The sequence below is a fragment of the Panthera pardus genome, unplaced genomic scaffold (genome assembly GCF_024362965.1).
Source record: "Panthera pardus isolate Hobbes unplaced genomic scaffold, ASM2436296v1 HiC_scaffold_8, whole genome shotgun sequence".
In the NCBI taxonomy this organism is placed as follows: domain Eukaryota; kingdom Metazoa; phylum Chordata; class Mammalia; order Carnivora; family Felidae; genus Panthera; species Panthera pardus.
This window is the reverse complement of record NW_026527013.1, coordinates 31,680,290-31,705,690: the sequence shown is the minus strand read 5'-3', so window position 1 is coordinate 31,705,690 and position 25,401 is coordinate 31,680,290. Positions and strand designations below refer to the sequence as shown.

At 48.9% G+C, this 25,401-nt stretch overlaps 1 protein-coding gene across 4 annotated transcripts in view; it reads left to right on the top strand.

Annotated features, from left to right (window-relative positions):
• Positions 1–25,401, top strand: part of PRICKLE2 (prickle planar cell polarity protein 2) — a 322,185-nt gene that overhangs the window by 275,877 nt on the left and 20,907 nt on the right. For all 4 annotated transcript variants that reach the window (XM_019469823.2, XM_019469822.2, XM_019469827.2 and 1 more), the window contains one exon: positions 2,800–3,675. In XM_019469823.2, the coding sequence (XP_019325368.1) occupies positions 2,800–3,675 (876 nt within the window). The remainder of the gene's footprint in view (positions 1–2,799; positions 3,676–25,401) is intronic.

The following is a 25,401-nucleotide window of genomic DNA, read 5'->3' as shown; positions in this document are numbered from 1 at the left end:
TAAACAGTCCTACAAACAGACCGAGCCTGTAGCAGGCAGTAGACACACACACCCTCCGAGAAGGGCTTATGGGGGCTTAGAGGGGGGAATTAAAGAGGAGCGCTTAGATGTGGAAGAGCAGAGCCCTCTTCCAGATGTTTAGAGTTCAGGACCAGTTCAGAGGACCCTCTGACATCAGGGATGTTTATCAGGGACCACGTTGTGCTGCCTGCTGGGCCGCTTTGTAACCCGCCTCCCCTCTGCTCCCCCCACCCCAGCCCAGCCTTTCTGCAAGGCCCCGTCCCCAGAAGGGGCCCCTGCTGCCCACATCTGAGCACGCTTGCTTGCAGAAGCACGGAGAGGCAGCTGGTGGAGGACAGATCCGGGAACTGGGCTTCCTGTGTGCCTGCGACAGGGAGTGGGCAAGGCTGCGGCCGCTTGGGATGCAGGGCAGCCAGGATCCCAGCACAGCCTCCGGAGGGGAGGGCAAGGCAGACTCAGCCAGCCGTGGCGTTCTTTCGTGGACTGCGTCCGGGCAGCGGCCCCCAGAGCGGGGAGGGCGAAGGGCAGTAAGACCACATAAAAAGAGGAGAAGAGTGAGAGGAGCTAGCAGACGCGGGTGTGAGCGCTCTCTGCATATTAACTCATAGCAGCCGGGGCGAAGTCAGAGGTTTTAACTGCAGTGGGGACTGAGGCCACTCACTCAGGGTCACACAGCTCAGAGCCAGCCGGGAACTCAGCAGATGGGCTTCGGCATCTTTCCAGCCAGCTGGAATGGGATGCGAACCTTCCTTCCTCTGACTCCCTGAAGCCTCCCTCTGAACTGCTCCAGAGTTCTGCCTCCCTGTACTGCCCGCCCTGCTTCTTCCCAGGAGCCTGGGGAGAAAATGTGGCTGAGCCCAGCAGCTCTGGGTCCTGTCTCTAGCCCCGCCCACCACTTCTCCTGCCTGGGAAGGCCAGGTTGATTCCCACAGTGGCCCTTTGGCCTTAGAGCCGACTTTGTGGCTGCTCCTGTCCCTCTAAAACTCCCTTCTTAGTCTCTAGGACCAGACTCCCAAATAAACAGAGACCCCTTAGTTTGGGGTGGAGCTCATAGGAGAGGAATTGCCTTGTGCCTCTCTCTCTCTCCCTGGACTCCAGGGATATAAAGGTAGGTGGGAGAGAGCATGGGAGGCTGGGACAGCTGCTTTGCCTTTTGCCCTTTGTTCTTGCCTTTCTCTTCTTCTGGGTAGAGTTTGTTCTCTGGTTTCTTGTTTACCACCTCTCTAGACAAGTCTCCCAAAGTTATTCCTGGGAAGTCTAGGTTCAGGACTATCAGCCAAATTAGTACTACTATGTTTCTGGGAAGATTTTTATAATCAGAAAGCAGGAGGCTTACAAAGGCCCCCTTCCATCCCACGGTAACTGCATGCGACTGCATACTCCACAGGCTCACCCCACAGGAGGGGGGACCCCAACGTGTCCAGACTTCCATTCTGCCAGCTTAGCAGCTGCTGTCAAAAGAGAGCCTCCATACATCACTGTCTTAGCAACAGTCCCAGGTGACTCTTGCATTGCACTAGTGCAAGTCATGTGCCCACCTCTGCCGCAGTCTCTGGGGTAGGAGATACAGTTCTTTACTGGCCATTGCTAGGTCCAGGAGTGGCTTTAGCCCTGCCCAAAGCTCATGGCCCAAGGGTGGTGAGAAGATGGTGTCCCACAGGGGGATGAAGCCCTAGAACCAGCAAGGGGCAGAAGAGATGCTGAGAAGGAAGAACTCTTGGGGCTCTGGGAGGTTCCTGTAGGGCAGGTGTAACAGGATTATGCAAACCAGGGACGGCCCTGGCATGGGGAGGAAATGTGTTTCTTCCTTCCCTGATGATATTAAGGAAAGGGTGTGCATGCTTATGGAGGATATCTTTGACGAACCACACCCAAGCGTTTCCTTGCCGAGTGTTGAAATCTACTTTTTTCTTTTCCACTGAACTGTTACAGCGATCTCTTCATGTGAATGGCCTATGCTGGTATGGGATTCAGTTCATCCATTCAGTGTATAAAGAGCCCTTCTGGTACATCAGGCTGTGTTCCTGGACATGCCACAGAAAATTAATGAACCTCTTCTCCTAGAACTTCGTTTGGGAGGGGTGGGGAGAGAATTAACAAACAGATGTACATGTGGAGTGCTTCAATGTCTAGCACAGTTCATGCTGTGAAGAAAAATCCAGCAGGTCCGGGTAAAGAACGGTGGAGAGGATGCTCTCAGGTGTACAGGAGGACGTCTCCAAGGAGTTGGCGTTTGAGCAGACCCCCAAGTAGAGTGAAAGAGAAAGTATCAATGTCATGGTTAGGAGCAAGGCTTGTTGATACAGATCTCACATGTGATTCCTAGTTGTATTAAATTAGGCAAGTTATTTACCCTTCCGGTATCTCTGCGTCCTCGTCTGAAAAATGGAAATAATACTAGAAACCTACCTCATTACAGTGGAGGGGTCAAAGGAGTTTACATACACGCAAAGCATTGAAAGCGTGTGTTAGTGTCATTAGTGCTATTTTGTCTGGGAGAATGTATCCCAGGCGGAAGGATTCATGCGCACGTCCCTTGGATCTAGTTTTTCTCTGCTCGGGGCGGATGAGTTCAGAGGCAGCTGATTGGTGGAACCAGGGGGTTCTCCTAATAGGACATGAGTACCGTTCGTGTGAGGTCCTGATTATGGATCTGCTGATAGTTTATTCTGTTGTGTTTGGAACCCTGAGCCAAACCAGGATGCTGTGTGTTTCACACGGTGATACAGGGCTCTGAGCAGCTTGTCAGCCTCTCTCCCATGTCTCCTCTATCCCCAGGGATCGACCAAGGTCAGATGACCTACGATGGCCAACACTGGCATGCCACCGAGACCTGTTTCTGCTGTGCTCACTGCAAGAAATCCCTCCTGGGGCGGCCGTTCCTCCCAAAGCAGGGCCAGATATTCTGCTCACGGGCCTGCAGCGCCGGGGAGGACCCCAATGGCTCTGACTCATCCGATTCGGCCTTCCAGAACGCCAGGGCCAAGGAGTCCCGGCGCAGTGCCAAAATCGGCAAGAACAAGGGCAAGACGGAGGAGCCCATGCTGAACCAGCACAGCCAGCTGCAGGTGGGCTCCAACCGGCTGTCGGCCGACGTGGACCCCCTGTCGCTGCAGATGGAACTGCTCAGCCTGTCCAGCCAGACGCCCAGCCTCAGCCGGGACCCCATTTGGAGGAGCCGGGACGAGCCCTACCATTACGGGAACAAGATGGAGCAGAACCAGTCCCAGAGTCCTCTGCAGCTTCTCAGCCAGTGCAACCTCAGAACTTCCTACAGTCCGGGAGGGCAGGGGGCTGGGGCCCAGCCCGACATGTGGGGCAAGCACTTCAGCAACCCCAAGAGGAGCTCATCACTGGCCATGAAGGGGCACGGCGGCAGCTTCATGAAGGAATGCCGTGAGGACTATTACCCGGGAAGGCTGAGATCCCAGGAGAGCTACAGCGATATGTCCAGTCAGAGCTTTAGTGAAACCCGAGGCAGCATCCCAGTCCCCAAATACGAAGAGGAGGAGGAGGAAGAGGAAGGGGGCATATCTACTCAGCAGTGTCGGACCCGCCATCCAATCAGTTCCCTGAAATATACCGAGGACATGACGCCCACAGAGCAGACCCCTCCTGGCTCCATGGAATCACTGGCCCTGTCGAATGCAACAGGTAGGTCCTCTTCACCTGGCAAACAGAGCAGAGGTAGTCTCTGGGTGACCTGATGCTGGTCTTCAGGACTTTCATGTTGTTCCTGCCACGTGCCCTCCTCCAACAGGTTGTCGAGGAAGGGGGACCCCAGTTTCAGATGGCTTCTGTCTTTGAACGCATTCCCTATAAGCAGAGCCTGAGACGGGGGTGAAGATGCCTGTGGCATGTTCAGGGCGTGCTCCCAGGGAAGGGGAGGCACAGTGAGGGCCCAGGGCGGGAGGAGGGGCCAGGGGAAGACTCCAGCTCTGGGCTGGAATCTGACTTCAGCCTGATCCCACGGGGGCTCTGGAGGCTGAGTTGCATCATACGTTTGCTTCCCTCTTGCGACAAAGTGGCTGTCATCCCACGCCACCATGTCCTTCGGTCACTGGCTTTGGGCTGCTGGAGGACAGCCTGGGGATGAGGTTGTGGAGGATGTGGGCATGGGACACGGCAGGTGCTATTGGCCAAAGACAACATTCGGAAGCAGAGGCAGCTGTGAGCTGGGGGTGGTACTCACAAAGCTGGGTAATGCTTGAGACACCAGAGCATCCACAACAGCTTCCAAGGCTTTTCTGAACCCCAGTATCTCATTAGGGATCTCATTTTAATGTGTGGATAGAGGCAAAAGAAATATGGATAGACAGTAGAGGGCAGGCAGGCTGAAAAGGACAGAAGAGGGGGAGAGCGTGAGAGAGATTAAATTCGAGGCCTGCTTTCTCCAGCCAAATTGTCCAGCTGGTTTGCGTGCATGTGAAGACTGATGGAGATGTTCTGTAAGATGGCACTACTCAAAGCGTAGTCTGAGGAAGGAAGCTGGCCACAGTCCGCCGTGAGATACGTACTGAAAATGACAACGTTTAGAAACTCTTAGAACAATTGGGCATTGCCACAACATCCACATGCATGCTCAGTGGGCTTGTCTTATCGGTGCAGGTACAGACCAGTCGGTGTTGTGGAAGCCATGAGTGAGTTGTATGTCGCATGTGCTGTGTGTTAGTCTTGCTCAGAAGGACCACATGTCTGTCTGCAATGGACTGAAAATAAAAAACGGGTCCTTCACCATGGATAACTGAGAAGTCCTTTTCTGAGACGCACTGAGTGTGTCTGCCCCTCATGGGCAGAACACCCAAGGAGGGAGACACATGTCTGCCCCTTCCATCAGGGACCCCATCGTCAAATGGTTCTTGGTGGAGCTTGTGATAAACATGTGCACGTCAACCCTATCTGGCGATGACAGCCAGCGCTCAGCTCCAGCTGTGGTGGCCATGAGCAAAGATATTTATTTCTTCAACTAGCGGTTCTATAGCTCTTACCATGTGCCAGACTTTGTTCTGAGCACTTTATATTAGCTTACTTAATTCAACCCTCACAGCCTTCTGAGGTGGATATACTATTAAGATTATCATTTCAGGGGTGCCTGGGTGGCTCAGTCGGTTGGGCCACCGACTTCGGCTCAGGTCATGATCTCACCGTTCGTGAGTTCGAGCCCCGTGTCGGGCTCTGTGCTGACAGCTCAGAGCCTGGAGCCTGCTTCAGATTCTGTGTCTCCCCCTCTCTCTACCCCTCCCCTGCTCATGCTCTGTGTCTCTCTGTCTCTCAATGATAAATAAATGTTTAAAAAAACATTTTTTTAAACAAAAAGATTATCATTTCAGAGTTGAAACTGAAGCACAGAGAAGTTGAACCGTTTGCCCAAAGTCACCCAGCTTTTAAAAAGTCAAGTGGGGGCTTGAACCTGTGCCTATGACCCTAGAGCAATGTTCCTAATCGTACCAAATTGCCAACCATTCCACTTTCTCCAGACAAGTTAAAAATGTGGATTTTTTTAAATGTAGAACCTATTTAAACTCTGCGAGACAAGCAAAACATCTCTCTAACTGATAGGATGTCTATGCAGTGTGTTTTTAAGCCCTTATCCCTCTCAAATGCTCTCACATTTGTGCTCTCATTTGTCCTAGAGGACAAATAGCAGCTATTTTGTTTCAGATGAAACAAAAATGAGGCCTTAGTGACTAAGCACCTTGCCCGATGTCATAGAAGTGAGCAGTTAGTGCAGAGAGATGACTGTCTGGCTTCCAGCCCAGTTTGTGCTATTCTCGAAAACTTCATATGCTATAATTATTTAAGAGGCCAGGAGATAAATATGCAATTCAGCCTCTGAAGCTAGACCACTTGCATTGAAATCTACATTGGCTGCTTGTTTCAGACATGGAACCCAAGGCCTCCCCCCAGGCCCACTGGAGGCGGGACCCAGGAACCTGCTTTTCAACCAGCCGCCCCTCCCCCCCACCCCACCCCCGCTGAAGCTGAAGCTGATGCAACCAGTGTCTGAGAACAGTTGTTCTTGGGTTTGTCTCTTGTGACTTTATTGTCCTCATGCTGTGACTTAGGAGAAAGTCAGGAGATCTGGGTGTTGGGGATATTGGAAAGGCCACGTGATTGTGTTTGAAGAACATACTGTATCTGATCCTAGAGAAGAGACACGGAATTTATCCCCATGATTTTCTCTGGGCCCTTGGGCAGAGCCCCTCATGCCCCACCGTTTGTGAGATTTTGGTGAAGCATCCCTGAACCGTGTCTGATACAGCAAAAACAATTCCACCGATCAGCACTGTCCAATGGAGGCCATAGCCACATGAGACTGTTGAAATTTCAAGTAATGAAAATTAAATGAAACTGAAATTTCAGGCCATCGGCTGCACTAGCCACATGTTAAGTGTTCAACGACAGTTTAAGCAGCAGAATTTGAAATTGCATTTGATTTTGGTAGCCACACGGAGCTCACAGCCACTCTGTTGGACAGGACAGATGGCAGACGTGAGCTTGTAGGATGGGCACACTTTTAAGCCCATCGTTTGTCTCTTTGGAAATTCTCACATGAGCCCCCGTGTTCAGACTGACAGCTGACGTTTTGGGGTTACAAGTTCACATCCAGCGTTCGTCACTGGGAGCTGTGTGAACAAATTGCTTACATTGTCTAAGGCTCCTTACCTCATCCAGGGAATTTGGTAAATAACAGTACTTCCTTCATTGTGTTTTTGGGTGAATTACGTGATCCTGCGTTTAAACTTGTTAATGTCGTCTGTGACATGTAAGACCTTCTGTAATGGCTACCAGATACTTTTTGTTACTATTTCATTCTTCTCCCAAACATACTGGTGCACACATTTGGCCTCTAAGAGTGTTTTGGTTACTGACATCTCCCAGCTCCCACCAGCTGTGCCGGTTTGCATTTTCAGCTTTGAGAACGTTCCTGTGGGATCCTCTTTTTTTAAACCAGCATGTGGAGAGCCTGAGAAGTAGGGAACTGAAGAAATGCATTTTGTGCCCCTGTGTTTCCATAGATCTGTCAGACACAGCAGCGTGGAAGAAAGATTGCAGCTAATATTCGAAACACTGCTTCCTCCTTGGTCACTGGGGCACAGCTTAAATAGCCTTCCAGGTCCAGTGTTGCACACATGTTCACACACATTCACACACACACACCCCAAAGCCATGATATTTACTAGACTTGGAAAAGTCGGTCATTTTGTTGCCAACGCCCACCGTTGCGTTTAAATTTTGCTAGAAGATTCTCAAAAGAAGGCAGTGCTCAGAACCGTGTGTCTTTAAATCCTGGAACCCCAGTCTGTGAGTAACAGGTATGTGTCATAGAAGGCTTTGTCAAAAAGCCTTCATCCTTAGGTGAAAGCTAGCTTTCAGGATGATGGATTTTTTTTTTCCTCCATGGTCAATAAATCATGTTATTGAAAAAGTCTGTAGTGTTTAATCTGGCACGAAGCATGATCTTTTCGTAGACAGCATTTTTCCTTTGAACCGATCTGGAAAAACAGCCGCAGTGGCTTGCCAGCCTTAAATCTGGCTTTGACACCTACTGATTTGTTTACAACCAGGAGCATACTGTCCCTTCTCCTTGGAAAACGCAGTCCATCCCTTACGCTCACACGGAGTGAGTCAGGCGAGCACGGTCGCCATTTATAATAGCGTTGTGTGGAACTGGAAGTAGGTTGTAGGTTGCAGAAGCTCTCAAACTCTGCCGTTGCCTAAACATCCCTCCCAAGCAGCTTACAGCCTTGGGTGATCACGGTTTCGCAGATAGCAGTACCAGCGTCACCGGCAACTGCCATTATTGGGTGTTGGTCCTGTACTAGGTACAGTTCTAAGGGCTTGTGTGAACTTCTAGTATCCCACTGTTGATATGCCCATTTCATAGATGACATAAGTGAGACACGGAGAGGCTATGTATAGCTCAGGACCACAGAGCTGGGAAGCGAAGGAGCACGATTCAAACTTGGGCATTGTAGCTGCAGGCCTGGGTCCTTAATCAACATACCATGGCACATGTGGATGGTGGTGATAAGAGTGGCCGAGGACAACCATGAGACCACAGAGTGTGGTCTGACATGATGATGATCTCACATATAGCATCTCTTTAAATCCTCATAATAGCCCTATAAGTCTGACGATTTACCCCATTTTACAGTTAAGTACTCTCAAGTGCACAGAAGTCGTGACCTGCCCGTGGTCACCACTGACAACGGAACCCGAACTTGGGTGTGATGGTCTGCAAAGCCCTTGCTCTTAACCTCTCTGTTACAGTCCTCACAGGTGGGGTCATGGTCACGGTCAGGATTTGCGCAGTGACCGTATTTGGAAAGATCAGGATTTCTCTTCCTGCCATAGCCAGGTTGTTGATGTCTGTCTGGCCCTGGCAGGGCAGGAGCCAAGCTGGCAATCCAAGGCGACCTGCTTGGGTCAGAGGCACTTAAAGACCACGGAGACAAGTGCAGATTGTCCAGGGGTTGGCCCCTGGCAGGAGGCACCCACAGAATGGAGAGAGAGGCTGAAGTGCAAGTCAGGGCCACGGTTCAGGTCACGCCAGGGCCAGATGCAGAGCAGAGTTCCCATGGGGACTGGTTGCCTCAGGCAGAGGCCCCACCCAAGGACAACTGGAGATGGTCAGCTGGTCCCCCGCCAAGGGCCCTGGTGTGTAGCAACCAACGTGGCTGGGAACGCGGCTCTGCCTTGAGGACCAGTCACATGCCACAGGAGTGGCTGGGTCAGGCAGAGCTGGGGCCTAAAGGAAGCAAATGCAGATGTGGATGGAGGAAAGAAAGGAAGGTCTGTGTGCATTCGTTCATTCATTCATCCTGCCTGCCAGTGAGGTATGAGCGCCTACCCTGTGAGGTACAGCAGCGTGAATGAGGGCACAGACTGTAGACCAGTCTGCCAGAGGTGGAGATTGGACTTTGTGGTTTGATACCTATGTGACCTTGGGCAGCTGGCGTATCTTTTCTGTGACTCAGTGTCCCCATCTTTGAAATGAAATGACAGCAGCGCCTTAGAGGGTTGTTGTGGGAATTCTTGAGTTAATTCCTGTAAAGAACTCAGGACGGTACCTGATATCCCCTAAGTGCTCAATGCCTTTAGCTGATAACATGATTAAGTCGGTGCCATGGCCTGTGCAAGGTGCTAGGGATGCACTGCTGAGGTAAAGTAGACAAGGGGCTTACCTTCCTGCCCCTCTCAGTCCCGTGGCGTTTAATAGATAGTAAACATCTTAATTATACAATAGGAAATTGTGGCAAGTGTGCGCTGAGAGGGGTATAGGCGAATCAGGGAGGTCAGACAGGGTATCCTGAAAAAGTGATGCTTGAGGGATAAGGGAAGGATTCCAGGCACCAAGAGCAGCATGTGCAAAGGCCCTGTGGTAGGAATGTGTGGCAAGAATAAAGGCCTGCAAGAAGGTCCACAGTGTAAACAACAGTGGAGACTGAATGAAAGAAGAGGATGGATCTGATGATGACCTAGGAGAGGAAATTGGCATTTTACAGTGCCCCTGGGGGAAGGGGTCCTGAGGGACAGAAGAAGATCAAATCGAAAACCTAGAAATGTATATAAGTTTGCCTACTCTGTGATTTTTGACCCAAAAATCACAGCATCAGCCGAAAGCACATGCATCGTTGGCCTGGGTAAATAGAGACACAGCAGAAATAGTCCAAAAGGGCTTCCTGCTGTCCTTGATCGGTGTTGCACTGTTGTGGCACCTCCACACATCTGTTACCGACACAGCTTGACAAGGGACACTTCGTTGTGCAACACCGAGACCTATTGATTGCTAGGGGTCCTGGGGTGACTTTTCAGCATTGCAGGCAAACTGGAAGAGAATGAGACACGACAGTGTGGGGCTCTAAAGCAACAACTGGAACAGCTCCCTTTACCAAGAATGTCTGAAATGTTTTTTAATCCTTGTAATGCAAAACATTTCTATATTTAATTCTGGGCAAGAACATTTCTCCTTTTCTTCTGCATAGCTTGGATACGCATCCTCTACCCCAATTTCTTTATTTAAATTGTTGGGTAAAACCTCCCAACCAGCTGGCGCCCGAACTCGAGTGGCCACACCTCAGTCGTGCTCATAAATTGCACGGCCCAGATCCTTTGTTCGTTCCCTCCATTGAGAAGGATGGGTGGAGGATGGGTGGCTCAGCCTGGAATTACAGATTAGCAAACCGAGAGTCCTGCCCGTTGGCCTCAGGGCCAGCCTGGCAGCTCCTTGGGAAATGCATTGGAATTGTCTTTCTTCTCGGGAATTACAGAACTCTTGTTTCCAAGTGTCAGAATCCCACCTTGACTGGTGTAAACAAATAAGTTTCTTGTTGTTTTGTTTTTTTTTTTTTAAATCAAGTGACTACAAATGTCGCAGAATTTTGGTTCTTGGAACAGCTGGATCCAGGTGCCTAAATGATGTCCTTCTCTTCCTCTCTTGGTTCTTGTTTTCTCCCCACCGTCTGGCTTCATTCTCAGGCGGGCTCTTCCCAGGGTGGTAGAGGGTCGGCAGCTCTAGGCTGACTAACATCCATTAGCACCAGTGGAAGGGGGGTGGGAGCTCATCTGAGTCTCATTTGCCCAACTTGGGTCACCTAACAATTCCTTTAACCGCTGTGGTGGGAGGAGCCAAGGAACGATGGCTCTGATTGGTCCGTTCGTTCAGAGTCACGCACCCATCCCCGGGGCCTGAGGCAGTGGGGTCAAGCCCATTCGTACTGCAGGGACTGAGAATAGAGATGGGCTTTTCAAAGAGAAATCAAGGTAGTAGCTTCAAAGGAAATGTGCTTCAAAAGCACACCTTCCCTGTGCTGTAAGGAAGTAAACAGCCCCGTGTCATAGGCATCCCATCCTTCTGGGACTGACCCCACGTCTGGTTCCTTCCTCCAGAAGGAACTTCTGTCCCTGTCATGTGAACTTGACGTCAGATGTCCGTCAAGCATATTAGCCATGGCTTTCTGGAGACAAAGGGGCACGTCCCTGTGGTGACTTTAAGGTAGGCGATTCGGGCCAGCAAGGAGATGTTTTCAAGGCGCCGACTGGACAGAGCCCAACCCTCTGCTCAGCGTTCAGAATGTGATTCGGGTTTCTGACTTGATCCCACAGGGTGAATTTCTCTGTGTTCCTTGGGGAAGCTGCCTCCTCTTGCTGGTACTTCATGGCTCTGAACCAGACTCACAGACCAGGGGCCAGATGAAAACCAGCAGAATGAACATCGTAGCAGAATCTGTTCATCTCACGTTTCTCTTTTGGGGTCAGTTTTGTGGTATGTGTGGAAGCAGAGGATATTCTCAGAGCCAGGGAGCAGTGGACAGACCAGTCAGGACGGAGCTCCCCCGGAATGACTGATGCATGCCTGCTCTAGGTCATAGTCTCTCTGATGTTTTCTGGTTTCGGAGAAATTTTTCCGGTGTCCTGGTTTCTAATAACCATTCAGGAGGCTTATTTATAACCTCCTTGGGCGTGAGCAGCCATCTATACCCAGAGTAAGTAACCGTGGTTGCTGACAGGAGAGGAAAGATTGCTGATTTTACTCATTTCATACTGAAAAGGCAACACTGGAAAATGGGTCCAGGGTGGAGGCAGGGGGCTGATGGGCTCTTCAGATGAGTTCAACATTTTCTAGAGTAGATTTTTAAAGAAGCTGTACATTTCTCTTGGAACTTTTGAATTTGAGAATCTCACAAAGGGAAATGATATAGCTCCCATCCCCACTTGAAAATGGCTTTGAAACTCAGGTTTTTATGGTTTATTTTTTAACATATGAGCAGCTAGGAAAATGTACAAGAGAAAAATTAAGATAAAAATAGGGAAAACACACCAGCTTTACCACTTGGCCAGCGCTAATATTTCGGTGAATTTTCGGGTTTTTTCCCTATATACTGGTGCATTAATTTTTCTGAATTGTAAACATATTGAATATTCTGAGACCTGAATTCCTTCATTTGCATTCTGTCATTAGCTCATTTTCATAGCATTTGTACATAGCATTTGTAAACCATCACATTTAATGACTGCATTAATACTCAGTCAAATGGATGTTACCACATCTCTGGAATTGGACATTTAGGTCATTCCCAAACCAATTTGTATTTAAATCTTGATTTCCTTTGACTTACATCAACAAAATGTACTTTTTTTGACTCTCTCTTTCCTTATAAACATAATCAAACCTTCTAAATAGTTTGGCTCAGTTTCTAGCCAGATGCTTGACCTTCTCACTGGAGCATCTCCTTCCCAGAGTGTTCTGGTAGGACTAGGGGGCCCATCAGTGATTATGTGCCAGCCATCCCTGGCCTAGCCACCCCTCCTCTGCCCATATGTGAAGTGCCTCCCAGAGCACTGGAAAGGAGTGTGATTAAAACCCCATTCCTGGGGCGCCTGGGTGGCTCAGTCAGTTGAGCGTCTGACTCCTGGTTTTGGCTCAGGTTGTGGTCTCGGGGTCATGGGATCAACTCCCGCATAGGACTCTGCACTGAATGTGAAGCCTGCATGGAATTCTCTCTCTCCCTCTCCCATCTGCCCCTCTCCCCACCCCACCCCCATCTCTCTCTCTCTCTCTGTCTCTCTCTCTGTCTCTCTCTCTGTCTCTCTCTCTCAAAGACAAATAAAACCCACTTCCTAGTACAAGCCACCTGGGGCAGTTTTGGGGAATCTGTTTGTCCATGTAAACAGTCACCATCCTTTCCATCAGAGTAACTGGAGGACCACCTACATTATATTCATCTGGGATGCTTGTCAACAGTACACATTCCTGGGCCCATCCCAGACCCATAAACAGAATCTCTCAGGGCCCAGACCTGAGAATCAACATTTCTAACAAATGCCCCCACACAACTCTTAGGCCTGCTAAGTTTAAGGAGCCCTGAGCTAGAGAAACCCAGACTCCTCCCCTCGTGCCTGAGTGATCAGTCCTCTTGCCAACTTGTCTGTGGTTGGAACTTTTTTCTCTCTCATCATGTTCCTTTGCATCTTCTCTTAGCCGTGAGTCTAGCCTCCTGCTCAGACAAGAGAAAAATTAGATTATTCTGCTTTTTGAAAAGCCCTGACGATGTCCCTGACAGCAAATAGCAAATAGCATCTTAGTAAGTTCAGGGCACGTTATCCAAAACACGGATGGTTTGTTTCTTAATTACACTGTATGGACTAAACATGAAAGAGAGTACCATGTGCCAGAGGCATTTGGTGATCTTGGCATTGTCATTGAATGCCGCAGAAAAAGTGGACCATAAAACCTTGTACTCTCCAAATGAGGCCTGTTTCAGCTGTAAATTAACATGAAAATGAAAAGGCCATGAGACCAAAGCTGCCTATGAATTTGAGGTGGGTTGCTTGGTGGTTAAACCGAGTATAATTTTCATGAGCATCACCTTGAACACCCAGCTAGCTGTCTGCGTGTGTGTTTTTCCTCCCTCCTGCCCTTCCCAAATCAGAACCAGACCACGACATGTGTCTGGGAGGCAGCCGTCACCGATTGGGCTGAGTAAACAGGCGGGGCACCGTCTAGAAGATAAAGTCTGTGCCTTCCAACACAAAATTACCAAGACAAAGCCTGGCGTTTTCTTTGGTCCAAAAACTTTGAACAGCTTAAAAATGTCATGCCAAATTCCCCATCCACTTAGCTAAAACGGGCATACTTCCCCCATTCTTTTCCTCGGTTCCAGACAAGAGCCTTTCTCAACTCTTGGCCGCCCAAGGGTTTGGTGTCCCAGTTTGCAGATTACCCAGCTCCTGTCTTCTTTTTTCTCTTTTATTCTTCCCGTGTAGAAGGAGTGGGGGCAAAAACCTGTTCGTTTTGCTCTTTGCAGAAAGCAGTAGAAAATGTCCTTTGGTGTACTTCTGTTCTCTGGGCCTTTCGTTGGAACAGATCCTTGACTGTCACCTGTGCAGAGTCTAAGGGATTCTTGCTTCTTGGAGTCAGTCATCCTGCCCAGAGCCATCTACCCCCCCCCCACCGAGGGTGTTATCAGTCTAAGGCCACCTGTGAGGACTCTGATTCTGACGGCACGCTCTCCGTGAGAGTGTTCCTGGCAGTGATTCTGTGCTGCCTAGCAGTGAGCAGTCCAGACCTTGCCAGGGTGTTTCATCCTGGCAGGAGCAGACTATCTGATGGCTGCCTTTTAAGTCAGAGGTGCTGATTTTCAAAGGCAGAAAAGTCCAGTTCAGGCTTCGGTTGTGTCTTTTCCTTGGGAGCAGGTTGAGCTGAAAGCTGGGAGAGGATAGAAGAAGAGTACAGCCTAGAATAACTCATTTTTTAAATTTCCCCCTTTATATCTGGATACTGGGTCCTAGGTCAGAAGACCAGGGGAGGGGCACCTGGGTGGCTCAGTTAAGCGCCCGACTCTTGATTCCTGCTTATGTCATGATCTCATGGTTTTTAGGATCGAACCCCATGTAGGGCTCTGCACCGACAGTGCAGACCTTGTTTGGGATTCTCTCCCTCCCGTCCCAACTCCTGCATCCATGTGTGCACTCTCTCTCTCTCTCTCTCTCTCTCTCACTCTCTTTCTCTCTTTCTCTCAAAATAAATAAATAAACATTAAAAAAAAAAAAAAAAAAGACCTAGGGAGAAATTCCCTTTACCTGGGATGCCCATCTGTACACAAATGCCCTCCCAGTGTGACTGGGGTGGCCCAGGTCAGTGGCTCTCAGTAGGGGTGAGTGGGAAGGGGTGGGGATTGTGTCACCTAGGGGGAACATTTGGCAATGTTCGGAGACATTTTTGATGGTCCCAACTGGGGGTGCAGGGTGCTAGGGCCTTCCATCGGGTAGCGGTCAAGGATGCTGCCAACCATACCTCAGTGCACAGAAGAGCACCTTCCCTCGCAGCCAAGAACCATCTGGTCCCATGAGTCAGTAGGGCCAAAGCTGAGAAAGCCTGGTCTAGACACAGGCTGTCGCCCTGGAAGTGATCACTTCCCAAGGAAGGTGCTCAGAACCACGTCTGAGGGGAGCCTGCTGTCATGTCAAGGAGCCGCCCTGGCCAGGCGTTTCAGAAACCCCGTCCGCAGCAGAAACCACCTTCCTTTTAACTCTGTCGCAGCCCGTTGCTCACTTAGCAAGAGAGGGAAGATGGAATGGAACTCAGAAATCGTTCACATACGGGGTTGGAAGGAGAGGGCAGGAAGGGAAGGACGGGCATATGGCGCTTGGCGGGTCCGTAGGTGTTAGTGATCCAGACCCACGCCGGCGCCCACAACTGGAGAGCTCTGACGCTTGGATCTTGGGTAATGATTGCAGCCAGAAAGATGAACCCTCTCTCCCTGGATCTCAATCTCCAGCCTTATCCGAGCCTAAAGAGGCTGCCACAATCTGTGGCCTAATTATGCCCCTGTAACACCTATGAGTGCTAATGGAGCCCGCCCTCCCCGTGTGACAAAGGGGACTGCCAGCTCCCAGTCCTCAGCCTTTTCCCCGCTGATTTCACACCCCCCCCCTCCCCCAGCATCAATTAACTTCTCAGAGAAGAAACAGACCCTGCTTTGGGCCCTGAGCTAGGAAGCCATGAGGGGAGACAACAATGGAAGTTTCCCGCTGAGATTGTTATCAGCCCCAGGAACAGGCCCAGCCAGGCCCTCATCTGCAGATGTGTTTCAAGCCCAGGCCCCTGTGCAGGGAGAGGGATTCCAGCCTGGCCCCGAGGTTCCCCTAGCATTCTCCTTCAACAACCCAAATCTCCCTTGAGATCCTTGAGTGAACCCAAATCATCCTTGAGTGAACCGTGACCCGTCAGCGGCTGGGCTTTCTGTCACCTGAGCACTGTCCTTTGTGGCTTCCTTTCTGCTTGGGATTAGGGCTGCCCGAGAAGCAGATGGCTTCCTCTGTCACTTTCTGGCTTCTGAATCTGTTTATGGTGAGGGCCTTTGTCATTGGGGCACATGGGTGACACAACTTTATCTTGCACTGTTAGATGGAGCATGTGAGATCAGAGGACGTTTTTCGCTCCAGCTTTCCTCTGAGCCCCAAGACTAAGGCAAAAACAAAACAAAACACTCTTCGTTGGTTCTCAGAAGTGCCATTTCCTGCCCACCCCCCTCAGCCCCCGCTGTCTTCCACCAGCTGAACCCAGAGTCCTCCTGGGAGCACTGAGATGTAAATATTCACTCTCCATCCAGCCCCTAATACCTTGTGCCACAGTTGTATGCACAGGATAAGATGCCACATCCTCCTTCATGGCATTCCCTCCAAATTCATCTGTAATACTCTGGGTTGCTAGCCTTGCCCTTTGAAAGGGGACCATGCTTGTGTGGTTCCACCCACCACCCAGAATCCCAACAACCCTGTTTTATCCGTTTCCTATACCAGAGTTTGATACAAGATTGTTTTTGGAAACAGAATAGGGAAGAGAAAGGCATTTTTGTCTGTTTTACTTGTATTTAAATCCCAGTTAGCAGATCGTGTAATAATGGTTTCAGGAGTAGAATTTAGTGATCCGTCACTTAGGTAGAACACCCAGTGCTCATCCCAATGAGCGCCCTCCTTATTTTTTAAGAAAAATCTTGATTCTTAGTTGTTTTATATTCACTTACTCAACAAATAGTTATTGAGCACCTGCCATGTTTCAGTTATACATTGGTGAATAAATCAGACCCAGCCCCTATGAGGGTCAGGGCCCTGGGTAGAAATACGTGACACAAAGAGTAATTAAAGCCAAATGAAGGAGGGCCAATGAGTAGGAGCGAAGGCCGTACCTGTGGCCTGGCAGAAGGAGCCAGGGCAACATCTTGACCTCTCTCACACTCTGCCCTCTGACCCCCTTCCACGAGTCAAGCCCCACTAGAAGCCAGAGGATAAGAGAGCCAGCCATTGGTGCAGATTTCAGGGGGAGAACAGGATAGAGATGGCTTATCATCTAGCAGGTGATATACAAACATGCACATAAAGACAGATTGCAATAAGTGCCATGAAGGAAATAAGCAAGGTCAAGAATAGAGGTCAGGAAGCTCTCTGAAGTGATGTTCAAGCAAAGAATTGAATTGGATAAGAAGGACTTGGCGTTACACAGGAAGAAAAGGGGAGGGGAAAGAGGCCATTGGCCTTCAGAACAGCATATGCAAAGGCCCTGAGGCAAGAATTTGTGCAGTTCCAGCAACTGAAAGCAGGCCACCATAGTTGTCAAGGGGGAGAGAGATATATTTAGAGCTCTGAAGCACTCACATTTTATTGCTGGCTCCAGTTCAAGCCCCTGGAATCCCTCTGAGAACCCTGTCCTCCTCCCCTTACTCAGTGGGGTGTCTTAAAGTAGAAAAAGTCAGGTGACTTTGCAGAGTGAGCTGAGAAAGCAAATGCAGGTGTACCAAGAAGCATCAAAAGAAGGTCAAAAATATCCTGTGTTGGGGAGATTAGGGGGAGAACATGCCCCTTTAAAAAGTTTTGTTAAAACGTGTGTGTGAACACTTTCTATTGATCTTTCTATTGCTCTTACTTTTTCTTTCAGTGCTGATTTCTGGCTCAGCCATATCCTAGGTTTCACATGTGCAGTACGTTTGACTTTTACCCCAGGTAACCTGGCTTAGCCAAGCAATTAATACAGAAATCTGATTAATGCAAAAGCCTTTCCTTAAGTAAACAGTAATCCTTGAAAACATATGCTATGCGGAAGTATGATTCCCCAACCCCTTCTTTTTTTATCTCACAAATTAGCTAGTATTAGCCCTGGCAAATAGACTCCAGGGCTCTTGGGATACGTTTGTTGGTCCTTAAGAAGAAAGATTGAGGGGTGCCTGGCTGGCTCAGTCAGTTGAGCGTCCGACTTCAGCTCAGGTCATGATCTCGCAGTTCCTGAGTTCAAGCCCCGCATCGGGCTCGGTGCTGATGGCTCAGAGCCTGGAGCCTGCTTTACATTCTGTGTCCCTCTCTCTACACCCCATGCCTGCTTGTGCTCTGTCTCTCTGTGTCTTTCAAAAAAAACAATGAATAACCATTAAAAAATTTAAAAAACAAAAAGAAAGAAAGATTGTGCAGCTGTCATTCTTCCTGGGTAGATATTGCTGAAATTACAGAAGGCTTTCACTTAACCTTCAAAGCTCTAGACCCTCCCCACCTTTCCTCAGAAGACCTTTCCTAAGGCCAACATCCAGAAGTTCAGCAGGAGGATTTTGTATTGTTGGGGGGAAAGCTACCATGTAACATCGCTCTTGCTTATAGAATCTCATCACTGTGATAAGACAGGAGATGAGACCTTCACTAATTCACAGTTAGGTCAGATTCATTGAGTGGTGACCAAGGCTCATGTTTGCAAATGTTTGAGGCCCTTGGCTGCTGTTAACATGGAAAAAGGAGCCAATATCTCATGGGATTTCCCACCTCAAACTCAGAGGGTTTAAAGTGAATATTTAGGGGCACCTGGGTGGCTCAGTCGGTTAAGCGTCCAACTTCGGCTCAGGTCGTGATCTCACAGTCCGTGAGTTCGAGCCCCGCGTTGGGCTCTGTGCTGACAGCTCAGAGCCTGGAGCCTGTTTCAGATTCTGTCTCCCTCTCTCTGACCCTCCCCCGTTCATGCTCTGTCTCTCTCTGTCTCAAAAATAAATAAACATTAAAAAAAAATTAAAAAAAAAATAAAGTGAATATTTAAACACTTATTCTAAAGAAAATGGCTACCAGGTCTTCTCAGGCTCTTTGAAGGGAAAATGTGATCGGACACCTATTGGCTAGATGTAAGTTAGATGCTAAAATACTCAGACAACAGTTGTCAGTGTTGGTCACACATGGAACCCTCTGAGGAGTGTAAAGAATACACCTGCCTGGGCCCCATCCCTGAGAGTCCTATTTAACTGGTCTGGCATTTGGTGTGGGCAAAGGAATATTTTAATGCTCCCCAGTAGTTCTGTCAAGCAGACAAGATTGAGAAGCAAGGTATTAAGGCAAACGCAAAATCTTCATCAGGTGCATTTGCTTCTGGCTTCTGGGTGGAGGTGCTAGGTGGTTCCACCTTTTTTTTTTTTTTAATTTTTTTTTTAATGTTTTATTTATTTTTGAGACAGGGAGAGACAGAGCATGAACGGGGGAGGGGCAGAGAGAGAGGGAGACACAGAATCGGAAGCAGGCTCCAGGCTCTGAGCCATCAGCCCAGAGCCCGACGGCGGGGCTCGAACCCACGGACCGCGAGATCGTGACCTGAGCCAAAGTCGGACGCTCAACCGACTGAGCCACCCAGGCGCCCCGTGGTTCCACTTTTATTGCCCTAGATTGGCCCTTTCTCTCCGTGTGAAATAGCGTATCTTAAAGGAGAGAGTGCTCTTTTATGAACCTACAACAATGCTCTCTAGCAACATCTTTGCTCTACCAAATCCTACCCATAGGGCCTAGAAATTGCCATTAAGGTGACAGTCTCGGTGCCTGAGTGGCTCAGTTGGTTAAGCTTCTGGCTTTCTGAGTTTGGCTCGGGTCATGATCTCACAGTTCATAAGTTTGAACCCCGCATCGAGCTTTGCACTGACATTGCAGAGCCTGCTTGGGATTCTCTCTCTCTCTCCCCCTCTCTCCCTGGCCCTCCCTCATTCATGCATGCACATGCTCACTCTCTCAAAATAAATAAACGTTTAAAAAAAAAAAAAAAGATCATAGTCCCAAGCGTCAGATAGGGCCCCTGTTCAACTCTCAGCCCTGTGACCTTGAGCAAATGACCTGAACTTCTTGAGCCTGAATTTCCTCACATATATCAACCCTTATAGAATTAAATGAGAAAACGCTTAATACAATGCACAGATCACAGTAAACACTAAGAAATGTTTGTTGTTTCCACATCAACAGAGACGTGGAATATTCTCAGGACCCATATATTTTGATGCTGTTGTAGCTAAGGACCAAAATGGAAATGCCAAGCGGGCAACAATAAACAATAACAATTACAGCTATTCTCCCCTTCTTGGAGACCAGAGAAGTAAGAGCCAAAGAGTTTAGGGTCGCATAGCCAGGGTCACGTAGCCAGTCTCTATGGCTCCATATTTCCCTCTGTTCGCCAGTATTCCGTATTTCCTTCCATCAATTAAAAGCTCTTGAAGAAGGAGGGAGCTCTTGGTGACATTGCCCCCTCATTATGGCTGAGAAAAGGGAGTTTACACACAGCTTAGGTCTTCCTCAGTTAGGAAGGGTTCTCCAGAGAGACATCAGCATGGGAAGCCAAAATGGACAGGGTCCACCGACTGCCACAGGCCCCTCGAAAACTCGTCTTCCACACCCTTGTATCATTTGCTTCCCTTCCTCACAGCCATCCAGCCCATACGGGGCCCACAGCAGCCAACCTGGGCTCAGCCAACACAGTCTCACTGGCTGCCATTGCAAGATGAGGGCACCCAGCTGGGGCAGGAGAGCCCCACCTCCTCCTGCTTGCTTTCCCTTGTTCTAATAGAAACTAGATCGTCTGCAACTCTGCCTCACACAACACTGATTCAGATCAGTGTTTCCCAAGTTTTGGTGGTGGTGGTGGTGTTTAAATAAGCTATGCCCTCTTTTTAATAAACTAAACATAAGAATCTCACACTCCCACCCTGCCAGAGTTTCTGAATCTTTGCATTCCCACCCTCTTGTTCAGAGACCATCCCCTGTCCGTCCCGAAGGCGACAAAGATCTACGGTCATAAATAGAGCTGGCCGCACAGCCGTGGGACTCTGTTAACTAGTGCACTTTCCTTAATCTTGCTAATAACACCTTGAAACATATGTATCCCATTATCTCCATTTCACACATAAGGAATCCAGGGCTTGGAGATACTGAATGACGTGTTCAGGATCCCAACGCAGCCTATAGTGTGAGCCAGGGTCCCAGCGCTTGGGTCCTATGCTTCCAGCCATAACCCCGTGCTTCTCCATGAGGGTTCTCTTACCCCCCCATGGGACGTTCTGTAGTGTCTGCGAACATGCTGATTTGTCATGACAGAGTGTGGGATGTTACCGCGTCTAGTGGGTAGAGGCTGGGGAGGCTGCGAAACCATCCTCAAGGGCACAGCCCCACCCCACCACAGAGAACTGTCTGCCCCTAATGTCGGTGAGGTTGTGAATGCCTGCCCTACACACCCCTGGTTTTAGTTGTACTCGGGAAAGGGTAGTTAACACCTTAGAAGACTTGAATATGCCTTTTAAAGTGCCCAAACCCCTCCTGCACTCTACACCTCTCCCCTGCTCAGGGAAGCATAGCCACACCACTCCCCCACCCTGATGAGCCCTGGCTTGACTTCGCCAAAGTCCCCACACCCCCTCAGCAACAGGAGCTGAATCTGTCTCCAGAAGTGTTTTTCTGCCCATAGAGAAGTTCCATGTATGTGCTGTACCAGGCGCAGGGACTCCGTTTTTCCGGGCGTGGAGAAAGCAGGGGGCACCTCTTGTCCCACCGATCGACCGTGGGCACCGTCAGACTAGGCCAGCCCTTCCCGCTTCCTTTCTCCTCTTCCTCTCCTCTGTGAGGCTAGAAGCGCTTTCCCTCGGGGCAGCCCGAGATGCCATGATCTGCAATGAGAAGGAACAGCTTTTTTAGTCCTATAAACTGAGACAGTCGTCTGGAGCCGTGGCCTCAGCTGTTCAATTAATCCGCTCCCACTCCGCCCCTAATCCCTCCGTGAGGGCCCCTGTTGAATCAGCGTCGGCTGACCACTTCCCAAGTCCGTTTGATTGGGAGACCCCGCATCCCACAACGGGACTGAGAGAGAAAGCAGGTCAGGACTCCACATCTGCCTTAGTTGGCGGTCCTCGGCATCACGGCGTGCTGCGACTCACCGGGCACCCCTCACCAGTGGCGCCCTAGGGCACATGGGCATCGCTGCCAGGGCCTCAGGAGGGGCATTGCCTGCTCTGAGCTGGGCGGGTGGGACCCCACTTTCTGGCCTGGGAGGCAGAAGAGCTCTGAATTCAGTCAGGCTCACTAGGATTTGGATGCTCCCTGTGTGATCCGGGAGGGACCCCCCCTCCCGCCCACAACCCTCCTGAGCCTCAGATTCCTTTGCGTAAAAACAGCAAGAGGAACCAAACCTGCCCGGAGGGGGTTCATGAAAATCAAATGAAGTCGGATACCGAAAATTGTTGATCGGCATGCCTTGTCCGCGAGGAAGGTTCAAAAGGGTGCCTCCTGTGACATGCCAGTGAGGAAAAACTTAAAAGGACAGGACGTGGCTGTGGAGGAAGGGAGGGCGGGTTGGGACAGGGGGCTAATAGTGTAATAATGCTAGTAATGGCATCAGTTACTGAGAACTTGCTGTGGGACGGGGCGATGTCTAGACCATCGTGCGCATTAGCTCGTTTGGTAAGAGTGGGGTCTGTCCTTATTCCCTGATCCAGCCCCCCCCAAAATGTTTCCCTCCCCTTTTCCCAGCCACGTCATCTTCTATAGCATTTAGCACTGTTTGCCACTTAATACTTACTTTGTGTATTGTCCCCCTCACCCCCTGGGAGGAACACTGCTTGAGGGCAGAGGCTTGGAGCTGGTTTGCTCTTGCTGCTGTTGCCCCAGCAGCTGGGGCATTGTCTGACACATCGCACGTATTTGGTAAACCTCCACATGGTCGGGTTCATGAAATATTTGGTACATGAGTGAGCCTCCATTTTACAGATGGGAGAACAGAGGCTGGGAGAAGTTAAGGGATTTGCCCAGGATCACACGGCCAATGAGAGAGGCAGCCCGAGTCCAGAGCCTTTAGCCACCAGGGCCAAGTTCCTTGTGCAGTGCTGTTTGGCCAGTAGTGATGACCACTGGTAAATGTGCTGTGTCTCATACTTAAAACCAGCTCTGAGAGGCACCTGGGTGGCTCAGTCGGTTAAGCCTCTGACTTAGGCTCAGGTCATGATCTCGTGATTCGTGGGTTCGATCCCCGTGTCGGGCTCTGTGCTGACAGCTCAGAGCCTGGAGCCTGCTTCAGATCCTGTGTCTCCCTCTCTCTCTGCCCCTCCCCTGCTCACGCTCTGTCTCTCTCTGTCTTTCAAAAATCAATAAATGTTTAAAAAAAAATTTTTTTTTAAACCAGTTCTGGAGACGGCAGGTCCTTTGACTGGGCTCAGAGCTTTGGGTAGAGGTGGGGGTGGAGATGGGATGGTGTGAGATCTGGAACCACCAGCCCTGATTTCTTGCGCCTCTCTGTGAACCCCAGATATTTTCCATGTCAAACGGCTCCGAATAACTTAGCACAAGATTTGAGGTGGGATTTGTTATCTTTGCTCTGCCTCACAGCACTCTGAAAAGAGTAGATTTTGTGATTCACATCCTTGTCCTGTGCTCTGTTTCAGCCCTAGGAAAAGTATTTTGCCTCTAGCTTTCCTGAGAGGTAGGCCAGGGTGAAAAGGCATGGGTTCCCAACTTTTTTGCATGCAATTTTATTGTCTCCTCTAAATTACGCACAAAAGTAGGCTTTTAAATATTATAGAACTACAGAAATAGATACAAGTGACCCTTGAAGAACTTGGGGTTGGGGGTACCAAACCCCTGTACAGTCAAAAGTCTACATATAATATTTGAGTCCTCCAAAACTTAACTACTAGTAACCTCCTGTCGACTGGAAGCCTTCCCAATGAATACATTTTTTATACTGACTGTATCGTGTACTGTGTTCGTACAATAAAGTAAGCTAGAGAAAAGAAAATGTGAAGACATTCATACGGAAGAGAAAATACATTTACAGCACTGAACTGTATCCAAAAAAAAAATGTATAGTTTTTCAAACTATGTTATTCAAGGGTCAAGGTACTATATCAATTGCACTTGTCCCATAATTTGCATCTCCCTCCCCCCCACCATTAGGTGACTCTTCCTTCAGCATTTGTCTCTGGGCACACACTGACAGATATATAATTACGAACAAAAAAGCTCTCGTACCATTTTGCAATTTGTTTTTTTAGTTAACAGTATACCTTGTTCTTTCCCTGTTGATGTGTACAGGTCTTCCTTACCTATATGAAGCTACATATTGTCTCATTATATGATTGTACCATCATTTTTTTTAACATATCCCCTGTTTCTGGATGCTTGAATTTTTTCCAGTTTTTCATGGTTACATTAGTGAACATTGTTTTACATATATCTGTGTGCTTGTTCATGTTTTTCCATAGCATAAATCCCTAGAAATGGGACTTGTACATCAAGGGATATGCACACTGCAAGTTTCTGTAGATACTGCCTTTTTCTAGGTAATACAGATTTGTACTTTCATCGAAAGTCTAGCTCCTCTGAGCTGGGCACTTGATAGAACCAAATCCTGCTTGAAGACGGGGACTACAGAACATACCCAGTGTGGTCACCCATGTGCTCTGATATTTGGGGGTTTTATGTGCTCATAGAGCAGAGAACAGCTCCGATGGCCCAAGAGTTGGAGCCAGACCAAGTAAAATCCCTCCCTTTCTGCATTCTCCAGCAGCCTGATGGGTTTCTCGGGAGCTAGCCATCTGAACAGTTTCCAGGGGAGCTGTGTTGCCATCCACCCTGGCTGGGTTGGCACAGGGACCACACAGTGACAGGGGCCGGGGAATTAAGTCATCAGTCTCCACCAGCCAAGATCTGGTGGGAAAGGTAACTCAAACTGTCCTGGAGATCGTGCAACTGAAAGCAGCTCACAGCTTGGCAGGTCACAGAATATCCTCACACCTTGTTTGGCGCTAGAGAGGCAGTTATATAACAGGCAGCTTCGTAGATCCCGAATTCCGAGGTTGCCGGCAAGTGAGGAGGGGGCTCACCTGTTTATTTATTCACACTCATTTGACTTCAAAGCAGCGGGTTTTTTCATTTGAAATAGGCTTCAAAATCAACTGACGAACTTGTTGAAAATGCCAATTCCTGAGCTCCACTGCTATAAATTCTGATGCATTGGATCTGGGACAGGAACCAGGAGACTGCATTTTCAAACCTGCTGCCCACGTGATTCTGAAACAGGTGGTACCAGGACCACATTTTATTTTATTTTATTTTATTTTATTTTATTTTATTTTATTTTATTTTATTTTATTATTTATTTTTCTTTCCACTATTTTTTTGAATTTTTTTTAAATTTATATTCCAGTTAGTTAGCATATAGTGCAACAGTGATTTCAGGAGTAGATTCCTTAGTGCCCCTTACCCATTTAGCCCATCCCCCCTCCCGCAACCCCTCCAGCAACCCCGTTTGTTCCCCATATTTAAGAGTCTCTTCTGTTTTATCCCCCTCCCTGTTTTTATATTATTTTTCCTTCCCTTCCCTTATGTTCATCTGTTCTGTGTCTTAAAGTCCTTATATGAGTGAATTAATATGATACTTGTCTATCTCTGACTAATTTCGCTTAGCATCATACCCTCTAGTTCCATCCACGTAGTTGCAAATGGCAAGATTTCATTCTTTTTGATTGCCAAATAATACTCCATTGTATATATATACCACATCTTCTTTATCGATTCATCCATTGATGGACACTTGGGCTCTTTCCATAC